The following is a 20,095-nucleotide window of genomic DNA, read 5'->3' on the forward strand; positions in this document are numbered from 1 at the left end:
TTTTTATTGTTTGCCAAGCAGGAGAATTATATAATAAAGTAACAGATGCAGTTTAGCAATTAGCAGGTAGCATTTACTCATAATGGCAGTTAGAAGAAATACTGAAGACCAAGTGGAGGTTTGTTGGACCTAAAAAAAACCTTTTTAATGCAAATGATCTTCTTAAAACTGTATCAGATTGAGGAGAAGTGGTGCACTGTTCTACTGTGAAGGGATACCCTCAAAAATATGACTTTAATTATAAAGATTCATCAGACAGAACCTACTCTGCATCCTCTCCCCACAAACTTTAGCATCCAAAATTTTAAATCTAGCGTCTAAACATGAACATACATTTTTTTTATACAGGTGCATTTCAAAACATTTAAAATAATTGAAATAAGTTGCTTTATTTCAGTGATTCTGTTCAAAATGTGAAACTCATATATTATATAGATGTATTAAACACACAGAGTGATTTATTTTAAGCGTTCATTTCTTTTAGAGTTGATGATTATGGCCTAGAGAAAGTCAGTCAGTGTCTCAGACAATCAGAATATCATATAAGACCAATTGGTACTTTTGGGGCAGTGTGGGCAGTGTGCCAAGTCCTGCTGGAAAATGAAATCCGCATCTCCTTAAAAGTTATCAAAACCATTATTGACCATCAGTTCATTTTGCTGGATTACTGGATTTTGTACCATTTCTGGTGTTATTGGCTGGACCTGAAGAGCTTAAATGGCAAAAATACAAGTATCAAAAGTACCAAAAAGTAAGAAGTTCATATCTAGAATGCTGTACTTTTTTAGCTTTAGGTCGTGTAACCCTGATTGTCTGTGTCTACCTGTTCCTCAGTGCAGCATGAGCCCAGACCAAACCAGCCGGGCGTCGCCTTAATCTCTGTGTGGGCTCTGAGTGAGTGATAGAGATCAGAAGTGGAGGCAGAGAGAAATATTAAAGCAACTTTTAATCCCAGGTCAGGACAGAGGAGATAATTACGTGTTATTCGGCGAGGATTTGAGGAGCCGTGCCGCCTGTTTGAGGAAAAGAGAAATTATTATTACGTTATTATTATTACGCTGACCTCAAAAAAAAAAGAGAGAAAAAAGAAAAACTTTCCCTTTTTCATCCGCCGCCCCCCTCTACCCCTGCACTGCTGCCACATGTGTTTTGTCCGAGGCTATGATAAGCCTCTTACAGTATTGTGTCTGATAAGTTTTGGTTTGTCACAGAATGAGGAGATGGATTAGAGACTGCATTAACCTTTTAACTCCACAGCTTTTCTCTATACATACGGATGGATGTGCAGCAGACAGAGCAGAAGGTGCTCAAAAGAATTGCTTTAGAGAGAAAATTATTGCAGTTAACCCATATAACCTTGAAGGTATTACTGAAGCTTTTCTATACATCTGAATCACATTATATAGTACTGTCATTTCTATGCGGTTATGTAACTTCAAAAATGTGAAATTTGAAAGTATTTGCAACAACATAAAACCAAAAACCTATTTGTTGCAGACTTTCGTATCATACTATATACTCATCCTGTGTATTTTCACAGATTATAACTTCATATACATATATATACTCTGGAATCAGTTTCCCTGATTTTGCTATTTATAGGTTTATGTTTGAGTAAAATGAACATTGTTGTTTTATTCTATAAACTACAGACAACATTTCTCCCAAATTACAAATAAAAATATTCTCATTTAAAGCATTTATTTGCAAAAAATGAGAAATGTCTAAAATAACAAAAAAAAAAGATGCAGAGGTTTTAGAACTCAAATAATGCAAAGAAAACAAGTTCATATTCATAAAGTTTTAAGAGTTGAGAAATCCTAATCATAAAAATATTTGGTGGATTAACCCTGGATTTTAATTACAGTTTTCATGCATCTTGGCATCATGTTCTCCTCCACCAGTCTTACACACTGCTTTTGGATAACTTTATGGTTTGATGGTTTGTGATCATCCATCTTTCTTCTGATTATATTCCAGAGATTTTCAATTTAGTAAAATAAAAATATATAGATAATTCCATATTTGTTGTTTTCTCGTTCCCAGAAATTCTGAATGCATTCTTATTTCAAATAACTATTTTTGATAAGTCATAAGATGTATTATTATATTAATGAAGTATAATATGATAGTGTAGGTCAGGACGGTAAAAACTTGTATTAGTCAGCAACTTGTTATGTGTGATATCTGTAGTAATACAGTAATATTAAGTATTGGAAGCTTTTCTGCTTTTGTTGAAGTAACCGTTTCTATTGTTTTTAGAATTATTATGAGGATTTCATTGCATTTATTCCGGAACTCCTCAACTTTGATTACTGTTGAGGGTTTTTTTTACCCATCTACATGCCAATTCTTCATCATTCGTCTTTTTTTATCATCAGTACTCAACTATAGGAACTAAACAAGCTATGTGTCTCTTTTTTGTTTGTGCATTTTCACATCTGTGACAGCAATCAGTACAGAAACTACTACTTAATGTACTACTGACATTATTCAGTATAGTATAGGAGTGTTAGTGTGAGCATAAGTCTCACCTTATGTGTTTTCCTGTATGTGAACAACTCTAACTTTGAATTTGTTCAAAGTCTGTGGTACTTTTGGTTGTGTGGGCAGTGTGTCAAGTCCTGCTGGAAAATGAAATCCTCACCTCCATAAACTTTATCAGCAGAGGGAAGCATGAAGTGCTGTAAGATTTTGCAACAAAACAAAACTGCTCTGACTTTAGACTTGATAATAAAACACAGTGGATCAACACCAGCAGATGACAGACATGACTCTCCATTAAACCATTGCTGACCATCAGTAAATTTTGTATTTCCTTTGTGTCGTTTCAGGATCGTGTGTGAAATGGGTAAAGCGGAGAAGAGCCAATACGCCGGAAACGTTCAAGTGTGTGTCGGAGAGTGTCAGCCTGAGTTCATGGCCAAGACATCAAAGTACTACTACTTTGTGGTGAGTTAAGCCTCTAATATGGTGATTTATGACCAGTCAGACGAGAGCGAGAGACTGCTGGGCGAGTCTTAATCATGGCCGTGTAATTAAACGCCTTTTGCCAATACCGGGTTAAGAGCGCTAGGATTTACTGTGCTCTGACCTAATAAAGGGCTAAGACTTGGGCCGTACGGCCCTCCTTATGCGCTAGTCATAATGTTATCACTGGGAGGGATCGGGCCGTGATTATGAATGTGGGAGCACACGCGGCGAGGCTGACCGTAAAACTCTCTCCTCAAGCCAATAGAAAACACTTAAATCAAAGGAACGTGGACGGGGCTATCGATTTGCGGTGTAATCGCCCCCATTAGCCTCATGTAATGTGCCCCGTTATCTGTTTTATGCATATGTTAATGGACTCCATTTCTCCTATACCATATCGTAATTGGATTACGAGATCTGAGGTGAAGGAGGTGATTAAAACAATATAAAACAAGTTGGAAGGAATTTATTATATGATGGAGAGAATAAGAAAGAGACAAGGATGAAACCAGGCTACCAGGGCTGTGCCTCACCTTATTTCAGTTGACCTCCACACTCGTCTCCACAGGTCCCCAAATTGATGGCCCTGAAGCCCAATCGAGGACCGGTGTCTGGGGGCACAATCGTCAACATCACAGGCAGCAACCTGGATGCTGGAAGCAACGTGTCCATCATGTTCAAGGACCAGAAGTGTACCTATCACAGGTAATGTTTAGCTAGACGAAGGCCAGTATTTACAGTATTTTTTTTTATAGTAATTCCAATCCTAAACATACTGTTGCATCAAAAAATATATATTTTTAATCATTGAAATTTTACTTTAAATGAAACTCATCTATATTTTTAGTGAAACTCATATATTAGTTAGATGAATTGTAGATGATTTTGGCTTACAACCAATGAAAATGTCAGTATCTCATAAAATAAGAATATTACATAAGACCAATTGGTACTTTTGGCAGTGTGGGCAGTGTGCAAAATCCTGCTGGAAAATGAAATCCACCTCTTATTAAAAGTTGTCAGTAGCTGAGGGAAGCATGAAGTGCTGTAAAATTTCGCGGGAAAACACAGTGGATCAACAACAGCAGATATCAGACATGACTCTCTAATAAACCATCACTGATCATCAGTAAATTTTATATTTAATTTGTAAATTAAGGGATCAGAGTCTGGAGGAAGAGTGGAGAGACACACAGTCCAAACTGCTCGAGGTCTAGTGTGAAGTTTCCACCAATCAGTGATGGTTTGGAGAAATCCCAAAATCTCCAGCACTTTATATAAACCCCAGTCAATCCACACTTCTCTGTCGCACCTTTGTAGAGAAGTGATTGGTAACAGAGGGTATGAGAAAAGAAAAGAAACGTAAGGGAAAGAGATCTGAAACAATTCTATTAGTAATCAATGCAGAAGTCCAGGCAAGTGACTACTACTATAAAGGTTGGCAACTTTGTGCTGGATATCTGTTAATATATGATACTTGTTAAATCTGATTTTTTAAAAATGTTTCTAGTGGTTTGGCTGAGTATATTTAAGAGAATCTGGTTAGGAAAATGAAAAACTCTGGACACTAGAGATGGACCCATGACCAATAGCTCTCTAGATCATCATATAGCCATAAAACTCATCATTCTACAGTGTGGAGAAGAAGGAGGGGTTAGGGGTTGGTGAGCAATAGTGTCATAAAACAACAAGGACGGTTCGATCAATTTTGACATTATTAAGACCAGGGCAAGTGCTTGATCCCTAATCAATAAAGTCAATAACCATCACACCGTGTTTCTGCTATGACTGCGAACATGCCATTTCACAGCAAAAAAAAAAAAAAAAAGAAATAAGAAATGAAGAAATGAATTTGGTTCCACGGTTTTAGAGTTTTTTTTTATTCTTTTTGCTTGATTTGCTTAACAATGCATATCAACAATTCAAGTCTAATTGTTGGCGCTCTTCAAAATCCCTTCTTCCTTTTTTTTCTCTGTGGTGAAGTGAACTTAGAGGTCGCCATTCGCAGCGTTTTATGAATTCATTTTTCTCTTCAGCAGAAGCTTCAAAACAAAAAGAGAAAAAGAAATACGGTGCAAGCCTCTCGAAATGCCATCAGCAGCTGCACTGAACCCAGTCATTACCAATGACAATGGAACGCGTCTTCCTTATTATAAGTGCACTCTGTATACAATGAATGAATACATGAATGGTATGCAGTAATGAGTAATGCGTTTGATCACGCAGGAGAGGGGGTCAGTGGATCACGTGCCATTCTCACACATCCACGCAAGGCTACGGTAACGTGACGGTGTCTGTGTTCGTGGACAAGGCCCACATCCAGAAGGACCTCAGGTTTGAGTACGTGGAGGACCCCACCATCATCAAACTGGAGCCGGAGTGGAGCATTTTCAGGTACGCCAGTTTCAGAGTCATTAACCACACACTGATAAAAATAATAATGTGCAAAAGATTATTACTCATATTACTTATGTTTATTAGATCTGCTTGATGATTATTAACTGTATTAACTGTAACCTTCAGTCTATAGAGAATATGCTTGATCAGAAAACACGGAATTTACAGAATACTAGTGAATTAAAACATCAAAATGTAAAACTCATACATTATACAGATGTATTAAACACAGAGTCATCTGTTTCAAATGACAACTGAAACCCAAAAATCAGTGTCTAAGAAAATTAGAATATTATATAAGACCAATTTGTACTTTTGGCAGTGTGGGCAGTGTGCCAAGTCCTGCTGGAAAATGAAATCTTCATCTCCTAGTGTAAATGTCATGCAGATTTCATTTTCCAGCAGGACTTGTCACACTGCCCACACTGCCAAAAGTACCAATTGGTCTAAAATATAATATTCTAAATTTCTGAGACACTGATTTTTAGGTTTTCATTGGCTGTGAAGTCTTAATCATGATCAACAATAAAAGAAATAAACTCTTAAAATAGATCACTCTATTGATATAAATATGAGTTTCACATTTTTAAATGAAATAAAGAATTACTGAAATAAATTAGTAGTAACTTTTTAATGATATTAAAATTGTTTGAGATGAGCACCTGTACACTGTTAAAATAGTAAAGCCTAGCCTGCTTAAATAGATAAACTACACTAATTACAGAGCATTTATTGAGTAAATCTCATAATAATTCACTTTTTTTCTTAATTCATTTAACATAATGATGTATCTGTTAATGGTGTCTTTTGTGTTTCAGTTTATATCAGTAGTAATTAAAAATGTCTCATATATGTATAGGCCTGTCACAATGATTACATTATCATTATCGTATAATAAATGGACATTACTTTAATAATATTTGCTAATGGTGATAATAATCATCTATTGTGTTTATTTTTATGTTTGTTTGCATTTATATAACAGTGAACTGTATTTTAACCAGTCATGCTAAATGACCAATCAATGCTTCTTCAATAACTGTGACTATAAATGATAAAATAATAAACAGTATTTCCAAAATTAAGATTATTTACACAATTGGTTGTCATTAAAAAGTATAACTGCTTTGTTATGCTGTGCTATTTTCATTCTGTCAGTGGTCTCAAAGTGGAAGTAAGTCTATTTAAATCACTGGTATAAATGAGTTAATAAATCAGTTATTAAATAAAACACTTCGCCATGTTTTACAGTGGGAACACGCCAGTGACAGTGACTGGTACCAACCTGGACATCATTCAGAATCCACAAATCAGAGCCAAGTACAACAACCAGGAGACGACCAACGTAAGTTCAAGCGCTGTTTAACCCTTTCACAGCCAATGAGGAGCCACAGGTGAACCGTTGGGACCATTAGCAGGTCATTTCACCTGCTATGAAGCTAGCTTCGGATGGAGGGAATGAATGGACACACGCACCACTGGCTTTAACAATGTGGCAGTGGAACAGAGGCATAAAGAAAGTGAGACAAAGAGAAAGAGAGAGAGAGAATGAAAGATTAGAAGAAAGAAAGAGAGAAACAGGACTATAGAGCAATTCAATTCAATTCAATTCAATTTTATTTATATAGCGCTTTTTACAACAAAGGTTGTCACAAAGCAGCTTTACAGGAAAAACAGGTCCACGCCTCTTATGAGCAGCACCACAGAGATGCCAATTTTATGGTGACACAGTGGCAAGGAAAAACTCCCTTTAAGAGGAAGAAACCTTGGAAGGAACCAAGACTCAGTCAGAGGAACCCATCCTACTCGGGTTGACCCGCTCAGTACAAACAAATAACAAACAACAAACAAATAACAGAACAAAAACAGTACAGAGAATTAATGTGAACTATGGCTAATATAACAGGTACTAATTTATGAATATAAGAATGTGATGGGCACAAACTATAGAGCTATGGCTAATACAGAAACAGATACTGAGTGTGTTAATGGTAATCAGTGCAGGGGGCAGTGGAGAGCCAGGCTGGGAACATCAGGAACAGGGCATCTCCATACATGTAAAAGAGATAGATAGAGAAAACAGAAAGGAAAGAAAGAGAAACAAAAAGCAGAAGTTAGAAGGGCTGTGTGATAATTCTGAGTAGAAGGACAGGGCTGATTCCTGAAAGCTGGAACCACAGACGGACGCATCCAGGAAGACCGGCCGGCCAGGCGTCTCAGCACATGTGAGAAAGATAGAGAGAGAGAACAGAGAGGGGAGGGAAGAAAAAGGGGTTAGAATGGTTTTATAAAACTCTGCTGGAGTGGGATGGGCACTGGTAGCAGCAGCTCAGGACATGGGGAGAGAAAAAGAAAGCAGATGATTAGGACAGGGTTTATATTTGCTGGATAAGCTGTAAGAGGAAGAAAATTGTAATGAGACATTACTCAAAAGCTTGAGCAAATAGAAATGTTTTGAGTCTAGATTTAAAGATTGAGAGTGTGTCTGAGTCCCGTATATTAATAGGGAGGCTATTCCAAAGTTGGGGAGCTTTGTAAAAGAACGCTCTTCCTCCTGTATAGTTTTTTCTAATACGCGGGACTAATAACAGGCCAGCGTCTTGGGAGCGGAGTGAACGCGGCGGATTGTAAGGAGTAAGGAGTTCCTGTAGATAATGCGGGGCCAGACCATTAAGGGATTTATACGTCAGGAGAAGTATTTTATAATCTATACGAAATCTAACAGGTAGCCAATGTAGGGATGAAAGAATAGGTGTAATGTGATCGAACTTTCTAGCTCTGGTAAGCACTCTTGCGGCTGCATTCTGAACTAGCTGGAGTTTATGGAGTAATTTATGTGGACTTCCAGCCAACAACGCGTTGCAGTAGTCCAGCCTGGAGGTTATGAATGCATGTACCAGCTTCTCAGCATCTTCGAGAGAGAGTATACTGCGGATTTTAGCTATATTTCTTAAGTGGAAGAATGCAGTTTTGACTATGCTACATATGTGAGCATCAAACGAAAGAATTGGGTCAAAGATGACCCCAAGGTTTCTCACAGTTTTACCAGGTATAATTAAGTGACCGTCTATGTCTACAGTATTAACATTTATGTTTTTATCAATATTAGGACCTAATAGAAGGACCTCAGTTTTATCAGAATTAAGTAAGAGAGCAAGAGGACTATATCCAGCAACAGTGGCAACAATGTCCCCCTTTTGCTTTGTGAAGGAGGGAGGAAATCGCCGTAGCGCTGGAGACAGGGGTATTGCGTTACCCTCTCACAGAATGGGCTCATAGATCCGTGGGAGGCTTGCATTCACCGAGACCTGATTGAAAGTCTGCTGAGACAAAAGAGCGAAATGTTATCTGGCTGCCGTATCTCTCACACGAGCCCATACGGCATCTGTAGCGGAGATATGATAAGGCCTTGGCACGCCGCTCCTTAAAAAAAAAAAGTCTGAATATGGCCCTCTTGTTCTCCTTTGGAGCTACAGTAATTGCGTCTCTCATAACCAGTTGAAAGATCCAGTTTGAAAGGTTAGCGTGACCGATGTGAAATAAAAGAAAATGCTCGGTAAAATGGCGCCCCCTTTCTGCAGGTAGTAGAAGTAGACACTTCCAGAGCTTTTTTTTTTTTTTTCCTTTTTTCGACGGCTCTCATCCTTTTTGTATGAGGGAGCAGCAGAAAGAGAGAGAGAAAGAGAGAGAGAGAGAGAGAGAGAGAAAAGAGAGAGAGAGCCTGTAGTGTCTCTCAGGATTTGTCAGTCTGACTGCTCAGGCTTTGTGAGGAAACCAATTAAAATGGTCAGGAGGCTCCGAGGGGAAGTTTCTGAATGCTGAAACGTCCGCTTGGGTGTTTTACCAGCGGCATGAAGCCGCGGAATGGAATTTATGAGCCTCGCCAAACATTTATTCATACTCGCCATAAAAAAAAAAAAAATCAAGGCACACACACACACACAGAGCTTACACATACAGCTCTGGAAGAAAAAAAAAGTTTCTGAATCAGTTTCTCTGATTTTGCTATTTATAGGTTTATGTTTGAGTAAAATGAACATTGTTGTTTGATTCTATAAACTACAGACAACATTTCTCCCAAATTCCAAATACAAATATTCTCATTTAGAGCATTTAAGTTAATATCCATAAAGTTTTAGGAGTTCAGAAATCATATTTGTTGGAATAACCCTGGTTTTTAAACACAGTTTTCTGTGGCTTGCATCTTGGCATGCTCTCCTGCACCTCCACCAGTCTTACACACTGCTTTTGGATAACTTTATGCTGCAATATATATATATATATATATATATATATATATATATATATATATATATATATATATATATATATATATATATATAAATATATATATATATATATATATTTCACACACCATCCCTAAATACCCCTAAATATGATGAAAAAGTGATGTAAATCACATAAAATCTGTTAAAATTAGCCATTGTTACATTGACTCATTTGCTGTCATGCCCTAATGTATGATTTGCCGTTTTTTTCCAGTGCAGTGGGCGGGGCTAAGCTGCTGTTTCATTGGGTTATAAACTTTCTCATTGTAAAACTTCTTCATTGGCTGGTTAATGGTCTATTCTGATGGAAAACAATTATCTGTCTCAATTATTGTTATGTGGCACAAAACATATATATATATATATATATATATATATATATATATATATATATATATATATATATATATATATATATATATATATATAAAGAAAATATAAGATAGTAAGTGGTCGCTTATTTTTTTTTTCCAGAGCTGTATAAATACAGTATAAATATACAGTACAGGTCAAAAGTTTGGACACACCTTCTCTTTTTCAATGTGTTTTCTTTATTTTCATGACTATTTACATTGTAGATTCTCACTGAAGCATCAAAACTATGAATGAACACATGTGGAGTTTTATGTTCTTAACAAAAAAAGTGGAATAACTAAAAAAAAAAAACTGTTTTATATTCTAGTTTCTTCAAAATAGAGCCACCCTTTGCTCTGATTACTGCTTTGATTACACACTCTTGGCATCATTCTCTCAATGAGCTTCATCAAGAGGTGGCCACCTGAAATGAAAAGTTTTCCAACAGTCTTGAAGGAGAAGAAGGAGTTCCCAGAGGTGTTTATTAGCACTTGTTGCTCCTTTGCCTTCTTCACTCTGTGCTCCAGCTCACCCCAAACCATCTGGATTGGGTTCAGGTCCGGTGACTGTGGAGGTTCAGCTCATTTTTTGTTTTTTGTTCATTTATAGTTTTAATGCCTTCAGTGAGAATCTACAATGTATATAGTCATGAAAATAAAGGAAACGCATATGTATATATATATATAATCAGTTCTGAAAGGGTAAAAGGGTTAACACAGGAGAGAAAAACGGCAATAAGGACGAAGCCAAAGACTGAAAGAACGAGAGTGTGAGTGAGGGAGTAAGGCGTAGAAGAAAAGAGATAAAGGAAAAGAGAGAGAGAGAGAGAGAGAGAGAGAGAGAGAGAAAGAGAGAGAGAGGCGACAGTGTTGAGTGTTTCCCAGGGAAGTGAAGGTGAGCTTGGTTAGTTATGTGGAGGTGAGTCATCAACATCACAGCACACATCAAAGGATTGGTGTGCTGAGAGCAGCCATTTTAAACAGCCAATGATTTAGCACTGCTTTGAGGGAGGGAGGGCTTGGATGTGTGTGTGTGACGGTGTGAGTATGAGTATGTGTTTTTGTGTTTTTGAGAGTGTGTGTGTGTGCTCAAGGGACTGCCATTTTGAGAAGATGAGGTTAAACCCAGGGTCTGTGTGAAATAGTGGTGTTAGCAGCAGCAGCAGCAGCAGCAGCAGTGCTGAGCTCCTCTCAAAAACACTCTAAACACGGCAGAAGTCTGTTATTTACAGCAGCTAAAAGACTGTATTCCACTTTTTCTTTTACACAAACACCACCCGCATCATCCTCCACAATCTTCTGTCCATCTTCTGCGCAGGCCTGCCAGGTGCTGAGCCCCACCACCATGCTGTGCCAGGCCCCGGCGCTGCCCGGCAGCCTGAACAGGGAGGAGGTGGTGGAGAAACCGGACGAGTTCGGCTTCATCCTGGATAACGTGCAGGCCGTGCTCGCCCTCAAGAACATCAACTTCCTCTACTACCCCAACCCAGCGTTCGAGCCCCTCAGTCCCTCCGGCGTTCAGGAGCTCAAGCCTGGATCTCCTATTATCCTCAAGGTATTATCAGTGCTGGAACTCTTTGTAGGGCATCAAGTGAAAAAAAAAAGGATCATAAAAAATCAATCGATCAATCAATTAACCTTTATTTTGACTTGGAAGTACATTGAGGTCAACAGTAAATAAAAAATAGAAATAGATAAAAAAAATATATGATAATAATAATAAAACTTGAGTTAATTGATAAGAAATTAAGATCATAAGAAGATAAGTTTAATTCAAAAGAAAACAGGTAAAATTAAGCTAAATCAAACTTTTACATAGTACAATCAAAAATACAAATAAATAAATAAATAATCATAATAATAAAAATAATCGTAATAGTAATAAAATAAACGAATCAAAATAAGTAAAAAAAAAGCAACAATACAACATTATTAAAAAGTAAAACATAAAACAATTGAAGAAATAAAAAGGAAATAAAGAACTAGGAGAAGGACTAAAATAAGACATAAAAGTTAAGAACAAAAGAGCTAAAATAATTTCTCATATTAAAAAATAAAATGCACCTATTTTCAAGTTAAATCTCCATAAATTCGATTTTGGAGTCTAATAAAATCAGCAAATTAAGCCTTTTTATACTTTTAATAACCGAGGTATCATATTTTTGTCACAATTGACCCTGGTTTTGCACCTCCAAGACACCGGAGATCGCTCTCTCCAGAGTTTTAATTATACTCACCTGTTTTCACTAGCTCATTGTTTGCACTATTAAAGGACGTTTTGTTTGTGTTCTTACGGCATTTCGAATCATTTTTTTGCATTCTCTCTCATCCAACTAAGCTTCTTTATATATATATATATATATATATATATATATATATATATATATATATATATATATATATTGTACTAAAATACATTCATTTTCATATATGGGAACATATGCAGCTAGTGCATCCCAAATGTATCAACATGAACGTTTTAATATAACATTAACAAGTATTTTAAACAGTATCTACACTTCTAGCAGAGTAATGAATGTGAACCTGAATCCACCAGACAGTCAATGTTATGGACTGCTCACTCCTGTGTCAACCTGCTATAAAATGATTCATGAAAATAACCCCAGGCTATATTAATCCTGTGCAATGTTGGTACATATTCCCACACATTCTGGAAAATGGGTTTTTGCATTATTTATCAAATACGGAGGGGCTTGAGGGGCTGGTGTACGCTGTAAACAGAATAAGAAACTGTTACTCACTGCTGAAAAGAGGCGTTTCTTGCATTATAACACTCCAGAAACAAAACAAAAAAATATATATATATATATATACTGTATATATATATATTGATATATATAGATTTTTTTCTCTATATGGTGTAAAGAAACAACCATGTATAAGAATATGTAATTGTATAGCGAATAACACTGATAATCTTGAGCGAGTGAACAGTCAGTTGATGTGATGGACGCAGTAAAAGATGGACAGTTGTGAGAATCTGAACCACTGTGATGGTTTGACGACTGGATCAGAACATGTCCAAAAAGACTTCTTCTCAGAGAATTTGGTCCCTATACACTCTCAGGGAACAGGGTAGTAAACTATCCTGCAGGTTGTTTGGAGTGACAGTAATGCGTAAATCAAGTAGTCGCTCCCATTCTGACATTTAACTTTAAGATTTATTATCCCTTGTGATGCATAGACTGTCATAAATATTAGAGACTTCCTGCAGTAAAATGACATTACCCACATCCCAGAGCGAAACGAACCCTGTCTGAATGTTACAGTATTTTATTTGTCTGTTTTATTGTTTGTTGGGCTTGACTGCTATATATATTTATATGATCTAAAATGTAGTAGAAAGCCTTCTTTGAACAATTTTTCATGAAAGAATTAATCTTGATTAATTGATGCCCTGTGCGTTGTTTAAATACTGTAGCAAAAGTATGATAAAATATATGATATATATATACACAGTTGCGCCACTGACTAAAATGAACCTAGACAACAGTCATCATTCAATACAGTTAGACGTTCATTACTATATTCATATATACAGCAGTGCACAAACCCAACTTTCACATCAACAAAAATCAGAATACTAAATATAAAAAATATAATACATTTCTGTTTCTGTAAATGACCAGTCTCCCTCACTTTTATGTGAGTTTTACGTAAACGAGCAGGTCATTTTCCTCTGCTGAGTAGTGCAGAAGTGCTGCGCTGTTAAAATAGCAATCCGCCAAAGTTAGAGTGCACCTCGCTCTTAAAGAGAATGATAAGCAAGTGACACACTGATTTGTTTATTATTTTACGCTAGTTAGGACGATATACTTTTTGAGCGTTTCCATTCAAGATGCAATATGTACTTTTCCCGTCGTTACGATAGCAAAGATACACTGACACCCTAAATCAATCTTGCCTATAGTGCTTAAGAGTGCTAAAATAGGGCCCATAGTGATTTATTGCATCCATAGAGACACTATAAACTATAAACTATAAGCTATAAAAATCTGTATTACATTGTCTTCTATGTACTTAATGTATTTTGTTTCTATGTTACAAAAATATACATTTACATCACATTTATCGCTTTTAGACTGACACTCTTATCCTGAGTGACTTATAAGGTTATTCCTATTTCCAGAGCAGGGGAAGCCAATGTAGTGTTATGTAGGAGTCTTGCCCAGCTCCGCCCCCTTGTTACCCGTTCCAGGTGTTCCCTGTCCTTATCCACATGTATAAATAGCCTCTTTGGTACCTGTTTTCCCTTTTTCGTTTGTCCGTGTGTATATACATCAGTCAGCTTAAATATATTCTCTTGGTTTTTCTTGTCTTCATGTACTCTGTGTTTTTTTTTTGTTTGTTTCTTGAATTGTTTGTTTGTTTATTTTGTGTTTTTCAATAAATTCTCGCGACTGTGTCCACACTCCACGTCTTGTTCCTGCTCCCACCTGACAGAGACCTAGAAAACCTAGTCTCCTACATGGTAGCTAACTGGCAGGCGGTGGTGTTATCCACTGCACTACACTGTACCAACCACACATCTACCATAGAAATCATAGAATTTGAGCATTCCTTTTTTTTCCGTTGGTTTCTTCTTCTATTCTTCTTCTATTCTTGCTTCTGTTGTATTAGATTTTCATGCAGTTGCTCATGTGGATTTTCTGAACGTCTGCTTTGCAGGGCAGGAACTTCCTCCCCCCCACACCTGGCGGCAACGGAAAGCTGAACTACACTGTCCTGATAGGAGAAAAGCCCTGTACGCTAACCGTATCCGACACCCAGCTGCTGTGTGAATCACCCACTCTAACTGGACGCCACAAGGTTCTGGTGAGTGGACACTGCGTCAGGGATAATTCAGATAATTCATCACGTCCGCAAATCCTCTTTCTTCAGTGGTTTATAGTCCCACTGTATTTGAGTGTGTGTGTATATATGTGTGTGTGTGTATATGTGTGTGTGTGGTTATTGTCCGGCTTTAAAGGCAGACGGAGAGACGACAAATAGCATCTCTGTAAGACATATTAGATCTGGGCAAAACCTAATAGAGCCTTCATTTGTGATTTGAGTGGGAGCGCTGGGCCAACGCCACCTGGCCTGCTGACAGACGAGCGGCAGACAGAGCTACAGATCCATTTACCGTCACAAGCACACAAACACAGCAGGCATTGTGGGTCCGTCTGCTGCCGTCTCTGTTTGCTTTAAAATCGCACGGTAAAGTGCCAGCTTTCCACCCAGACATGCATTTAAGTGCATTTCTTACTCCATATTTAGTATTGCTTTTATGGAGGTGTGTGTGTTTGTGTTTGTGCCTTTGTGCATCTGTGTGTGTGTGTGTGTGTGTTTGTGATGCATATACAGGGGTTGGACAATGAAACTGAAACACCTGTCATTTTAGTGTGGGAGGTTTCATGGCTAAATTGTACCAACCTGGTGGCCAATCTTCATTAATTGCACATTGCACCAGTTAGAGCAGAGTGTGAAGGTTCAATTAGCAATGCACACAACATTATGGGTGACATACCAGAGTTCAAAAGAGGACAAATTGTTGGTCCACGTCTTGCTGGAGCATCTGTGACCAAGAAAGCAAGTCTTTGTGGTGCATCAAGAGCCACGGTATCCAGGGTAACGTCAGCATACCCCCAAGAAGGACCAACCACATCCAACAGGATTAACTGTGGACGCTGTAAGAGGAAGCTGTCTGAAAGGGATGTTCGGGTGCTAACCTATAGATATACAGCTGCATATTTCACACTATAACTATGTAATAACATTATCTAAACGGAATGCAGAGAACATCATTAACATGTACTGTGTGTGTTCTCCAGGCCCGTGTGGGTGGGATCGAGTTTTCTCCAGGTGTGGTCCACATCACCTCTGATAGTCCCCTCAGCAGCACGGCCATCATCAGCATTGCAGGCGCGGGAGGCCTCCTCATCCTCTTCATCGTTATCGTCCTGATCGCCTACAAGCGCAAGTCCCGCGAGAGCGACCTGACTCTCAAACGCCTGCAGATGCAGATGGACAACCTGGAGTCCAGAGTGGCTCTGGAGTGTAAAGAAGGTGGGTGGTGAACTAAAAGTATCTCCATTCATTACTCTGTAGGTAGAAGTATAGATACTGGAGTTTAATAAAATAGTTCTGTAGAAGTTGAAGCATCAACTTGAGCTTTTTACTATTTTAAGTAAAAATGTTTTAAAAAATAGTGCTTTCAAAACTAATTAAAGTATAAAATAAAAGTAATCTAAGGAGAAAAAACTAAGCCATTAAGAACAAAAGCTTACCAGAAAAACCCCCCCTCCCCAAAATAAATTTTTCTAAAAGCCATAATTTCTGTAATGTTAATTTTTTAAATGCTAATGTTAATAATATAATATGGGATGCACCAGACTCCTTGTCTGTTTCAGCTGCATACATGCATTTATGTTCCCATATATATGAAAATTAATGCATTGTAGTAGCTACAATGCAATATATTGCAATATATATCAAAAAAGCTTCATGGATCATCTTCATAGTAGACTACATACGTCTGTTATGTTCTTGCATATATATATATATGTTAAATGTTATAGTACATAAAGTAGTTAAACATACTTACATATATATTATTATGACAGGTATAATGCTGATTGATGGAAAACACAAAGTAACAAAGTAAGATTAGTATCTAGAAAGATCTGAGGTTTGATAGTAGAAATTAGTGTGGAATGACTAATTTGCCATTTTTCAACAACTCACTGTTGTCATTTCTATTTATCTACGTTGTTAGATAGATAGATAGATAGATAGATAGATAGATAGATAGATAGATAGATAGATAGATAGATAGATAGATAGATAGTGTATATTGAATTTTAGTGTGAATTATAGTACGTTTTGCCTCTTACACACATTTCAAGTGCTTCTTTGGCCACCAGAACTAAATTACTTCCACTTCTAATTCTTTTGGCCAGTTCAAACGGTGCTCTTCACAGCTGGGAAAACACATTATACTTGCCTAAGCATTTGTAACAGTAAATTTAACCAAAAGCCTGCAGTGTATTAAGCGTTTCTTACACAGGGGAGCTGCACAGTGCTGCGCCCAGGTACGAAACTGCAGTAATGCACTGTGCTGACAGAGCTAATCGAAGTACAGTATCCTCCAGCCACACAGCACCGAATTATCCAATTGTTTTTTCATTGATCCGTTTAAGTAAATAAGCAAATAGCTCAGGACTAATGGAAGCGTTTTGTAATTTGCAATGATCGAGGCTCATCTGATGTCCCTGTTTTCTTTTCCCCGCCCCCTCCAGCCTTCGCGGAGCTGCAGACCGATATTAACGAGCTGACCAGTGACCTAGATGGAGCCGGCATCCCTTTCCTGGACTACAGAACCTACACCATGCGCGTGCTCTTCCCCGGGATCGAGGAGCATCCTGTGCTCAGAGACCTGGAGGTTGGCTATGTTCGAGAACACACTTCACTGACCCAGAAATGCTAATGGCTAATGACTAGGGAAGTTTTCACGCCTGCACTTTTCAGTTCAGTTAGATAGAATTCTGGTTCAACAGACTTATTTTCACGCCTTGAGCATGCATCGTTAAAATAGCGTAAAATAGAGGTTTCGGATTGAATCTACATTGATGGGCGTGGTGGTCTGGAAGAGAGGTGAGATGTGTTCAAATACATTTCTAATGTGTGTTTCTATCAAGGTGGTGGAAAAAACAGGTGCTCCACTGACCGATTAAAACCCTGACTAAAACCAGTCAACAACAGTCAGCCGCCCAATCCTATCTTAGCCATGCGCATTTCCATTCGTTAAACACACGCACACATAGTGCACAAAACCAGCTTTTACATCAACAATAAACAGAATAAAGAATAAAATAACACTGCTGTTTCCTTTAATGAGCTGAGGTCAGTATTCTCTGCTAAGATACGCAGAAGCGCCACACTGTTAAGATACGAACGTGCCAAAGTCAAAGCGTACCTGGCTCTTGAAGGGAATGAAAACTGGCACACTGATTGGTTAATTTCATGTTACAGCCAAAACACTAATGATTAATGATGATGAGAATTAGTACATGCTTATTTTACGTTATTTACATTATTTTAAAACCTTTGTGGGCTTTGGAGACTCTTCTACAGGATACTGACAGGAGAAGCTGTCTGTTCTTTCTTTACTGCACTTTTCTAACACTAATTATAATTTCAGATCAGTAACAGGAATCAATCTCAGATTTGTACATTTTAAAAAATTGACTTAAAAACTAGACAGCCGGAAAATATTGATTTTAAAATCAATTTTGTTTATATTTTCTATTACAATTACAGTTCAGGATTTTCATTAACGTTTCTTATCTAACATGAATTTTTTTTATGTAATTCTAGAATAAAAGTCCTCAAGATATAGGCGTAGGTTAAAGAACAGGGAGAAAATTGACAGAAATCTCTGCCTTTTAAAGGGTTAAGTCATCAATTGTTTCACACCAGAGCAAACCAACTAGGATGATAACAACTAGTGACAACTAGTGGATAACAGTGTGCAGGAGATTAGCACTATTAGCATTAGCATTATTTACAGATCATGCTATTTTTTTACAGTATATGCATGAATGCAGATGCTGTAATTCTATATATGGTGTAAATATATTTTTACGCTGATCTGAATTACCTGCTCAGTAAATTCCCTTAAAACATATCTAGTTATCCGTCCCCGACACCGATAATGATTTAACACATCCAGCACAGAGGCCTCAGACTGATGGACAGGATATTTTACACTGATGGACAATTAAATTAAAACGCTCCCTCACTTCCTCTTCAGCTTCTACTCTTTTACTTTCTCTTCCTCCAGAGATAATGAGCTGCTCTCTCGTTAATCGCAGTAACCACACGATGCAACTGTTTTCTGAGCGCAGAGAGGGAAATGAAAAGCCCCATCCACTGAAACCCACAGCTCACCACAGGTTATTTATACCAAGTTATGACAGTGATGGACATTCCTAATCGCATCTCGCCAGACAAGGAAACTCATCCTAAAAGCCCAGGCTTAGATCCCTGCCTCTGATGAGCTCTGCTCTTAATAAGCCGCGTTAATTAAGCCTTAAATGGAATAAACATCGACTCACTCTGGAGGAGTTAATGGTGAAATGGCACATAAGTGTCAGTCAGCCGGCTCGCCTCTGGATGGTGACAGGTCTGTAATGGTTATTGATGGGACAAATGACATGTACTTGAAGATATTTGCATTATAAATTGCTTTTCATCTGCTGCCTCGATCAAATACAAGCTGTCTAATTGCTCTCAGATTAGTTAAGAATGATAGCTGCTTTTAATTCAAGCTGTAGAAAAAACAAAATGTAAAATTTAAACTCAAATTTTCAGATTTTAGGTTCTTTCATCTGGTAAATTAGTATCGCTTTATTTGGATGGCCTGTTATAGACACCTTATAGATGCTCAAATAAAGTTTAACTACATTCAAAATTAAATGGTTCTCTATTAAATGTAACCCTACTCCCAATTCTTAACTCTAGTTAGAATTGTTAGAATAATCTTTGAGTTACAATTCGTTTGATTTAATATTCGATGTTAGTTTTAAGATTAGGGTTTGATGTAAGTTTAGAATAATTTACCATTTAACTTTTAAATTTTCAATTTAATTTTATGTTTTACCTTTTAGCCCTTTTATTTTATTTATTTTATTCATTTCATCTTTTTATTTGTTTTGTTACTGCTTTTACTTTTGACCCTTACATTTTTTATTTTATTTTATTTCATTTATTTTCTTCCTTTTATGTTTTCTTAATATATTTGTTTTACTTTAATTATTATTATTTATTTTAGTTCCATCATTTACATAATTTATAATTGTGGTTATTTTAGTCCTTTATTTTTTATGTTTTATTACTATTATTTTTTTCTGTGCTTAAATGTTATTATTCTACGTATTTATCTCTTTGTTTTATTGCTCTACATTTTAGCCTGTTTGCATATCTGTTTATTTCGAATTATTTTATTTTTCCTTAATTAAATCTTACATTGTTTGCTTGTTTTTATAATTTAAACTTAATTCTCAATCCCTGTAACTTTAG

At 37.1% G+C, this 20,095-nt stretch overlaps 1 protein-coding gene and 1 long non-coding RNA gene across 2 annotated transcripts in view; both read left to right on the forward strand.

Annotated features, from left to right (window-relative positions):
- The window catches only part of LOC125799091 (uncharacterized), a 515,567-nt gene that overhangs the window by 391,547 nt on the left and 103,925 nt on the right, over positions 1-20,095 (forward strand). The window lies entirely within an intron of this gene.
- plxna4 (plexin A4) overlaps positions 1-20,095 on the forward strand; it is a 459,159-nt gene that overhangs the window by 359,194 nt on the left and 79,870 nt on the right. Inside the window, exons 14-21 of the mRNA XM_022671791.2 lie at positions 2,835-2,952; positions 3,542-3,678; positions 5,200-5,367; positions 6,622-6,715; positions 11,331-11,567; positions 14,702-14,848; positions 15,847-16,081; positions 17,314-17,456. Of these exons, the coding sequence (XP_022527512.2) occupies positions 2,835-2,952; positions 3,542-3,678; positions 5,200-5,367; positions 6,622-6,715; positions 11,331-11,567; positions 14,702-14,848; positions 15,847-16,081; positions 17,314-17,456 (1,279 nt within the window). The remainder of the gene's footprint in view (positions 1-2,834; positions 2,953-3,541; positions 3,679-5,199; positions 5,368-6,621; positions 6,716-11,330; positions 11,568-14,701; positions 14,849-15,846; positions 16,082-17,313; positions 17,457-20,095) is intronic.

This window comes from Astyanax mexicanus, chromosome 2 (assembly GCF_023375975.1).
Source record: "Astyanax mexicanus isolate ESR-SI-001 chromosome 2, AstMex3_surface, whole genome shotgun sequence".
Lineage (NCBI taxonomy): Eukaryota > Metazoa > Chordata > Actinopteri > Characiformes > Acestrorhamphidae > Astyanax > Astyanax mexicanus.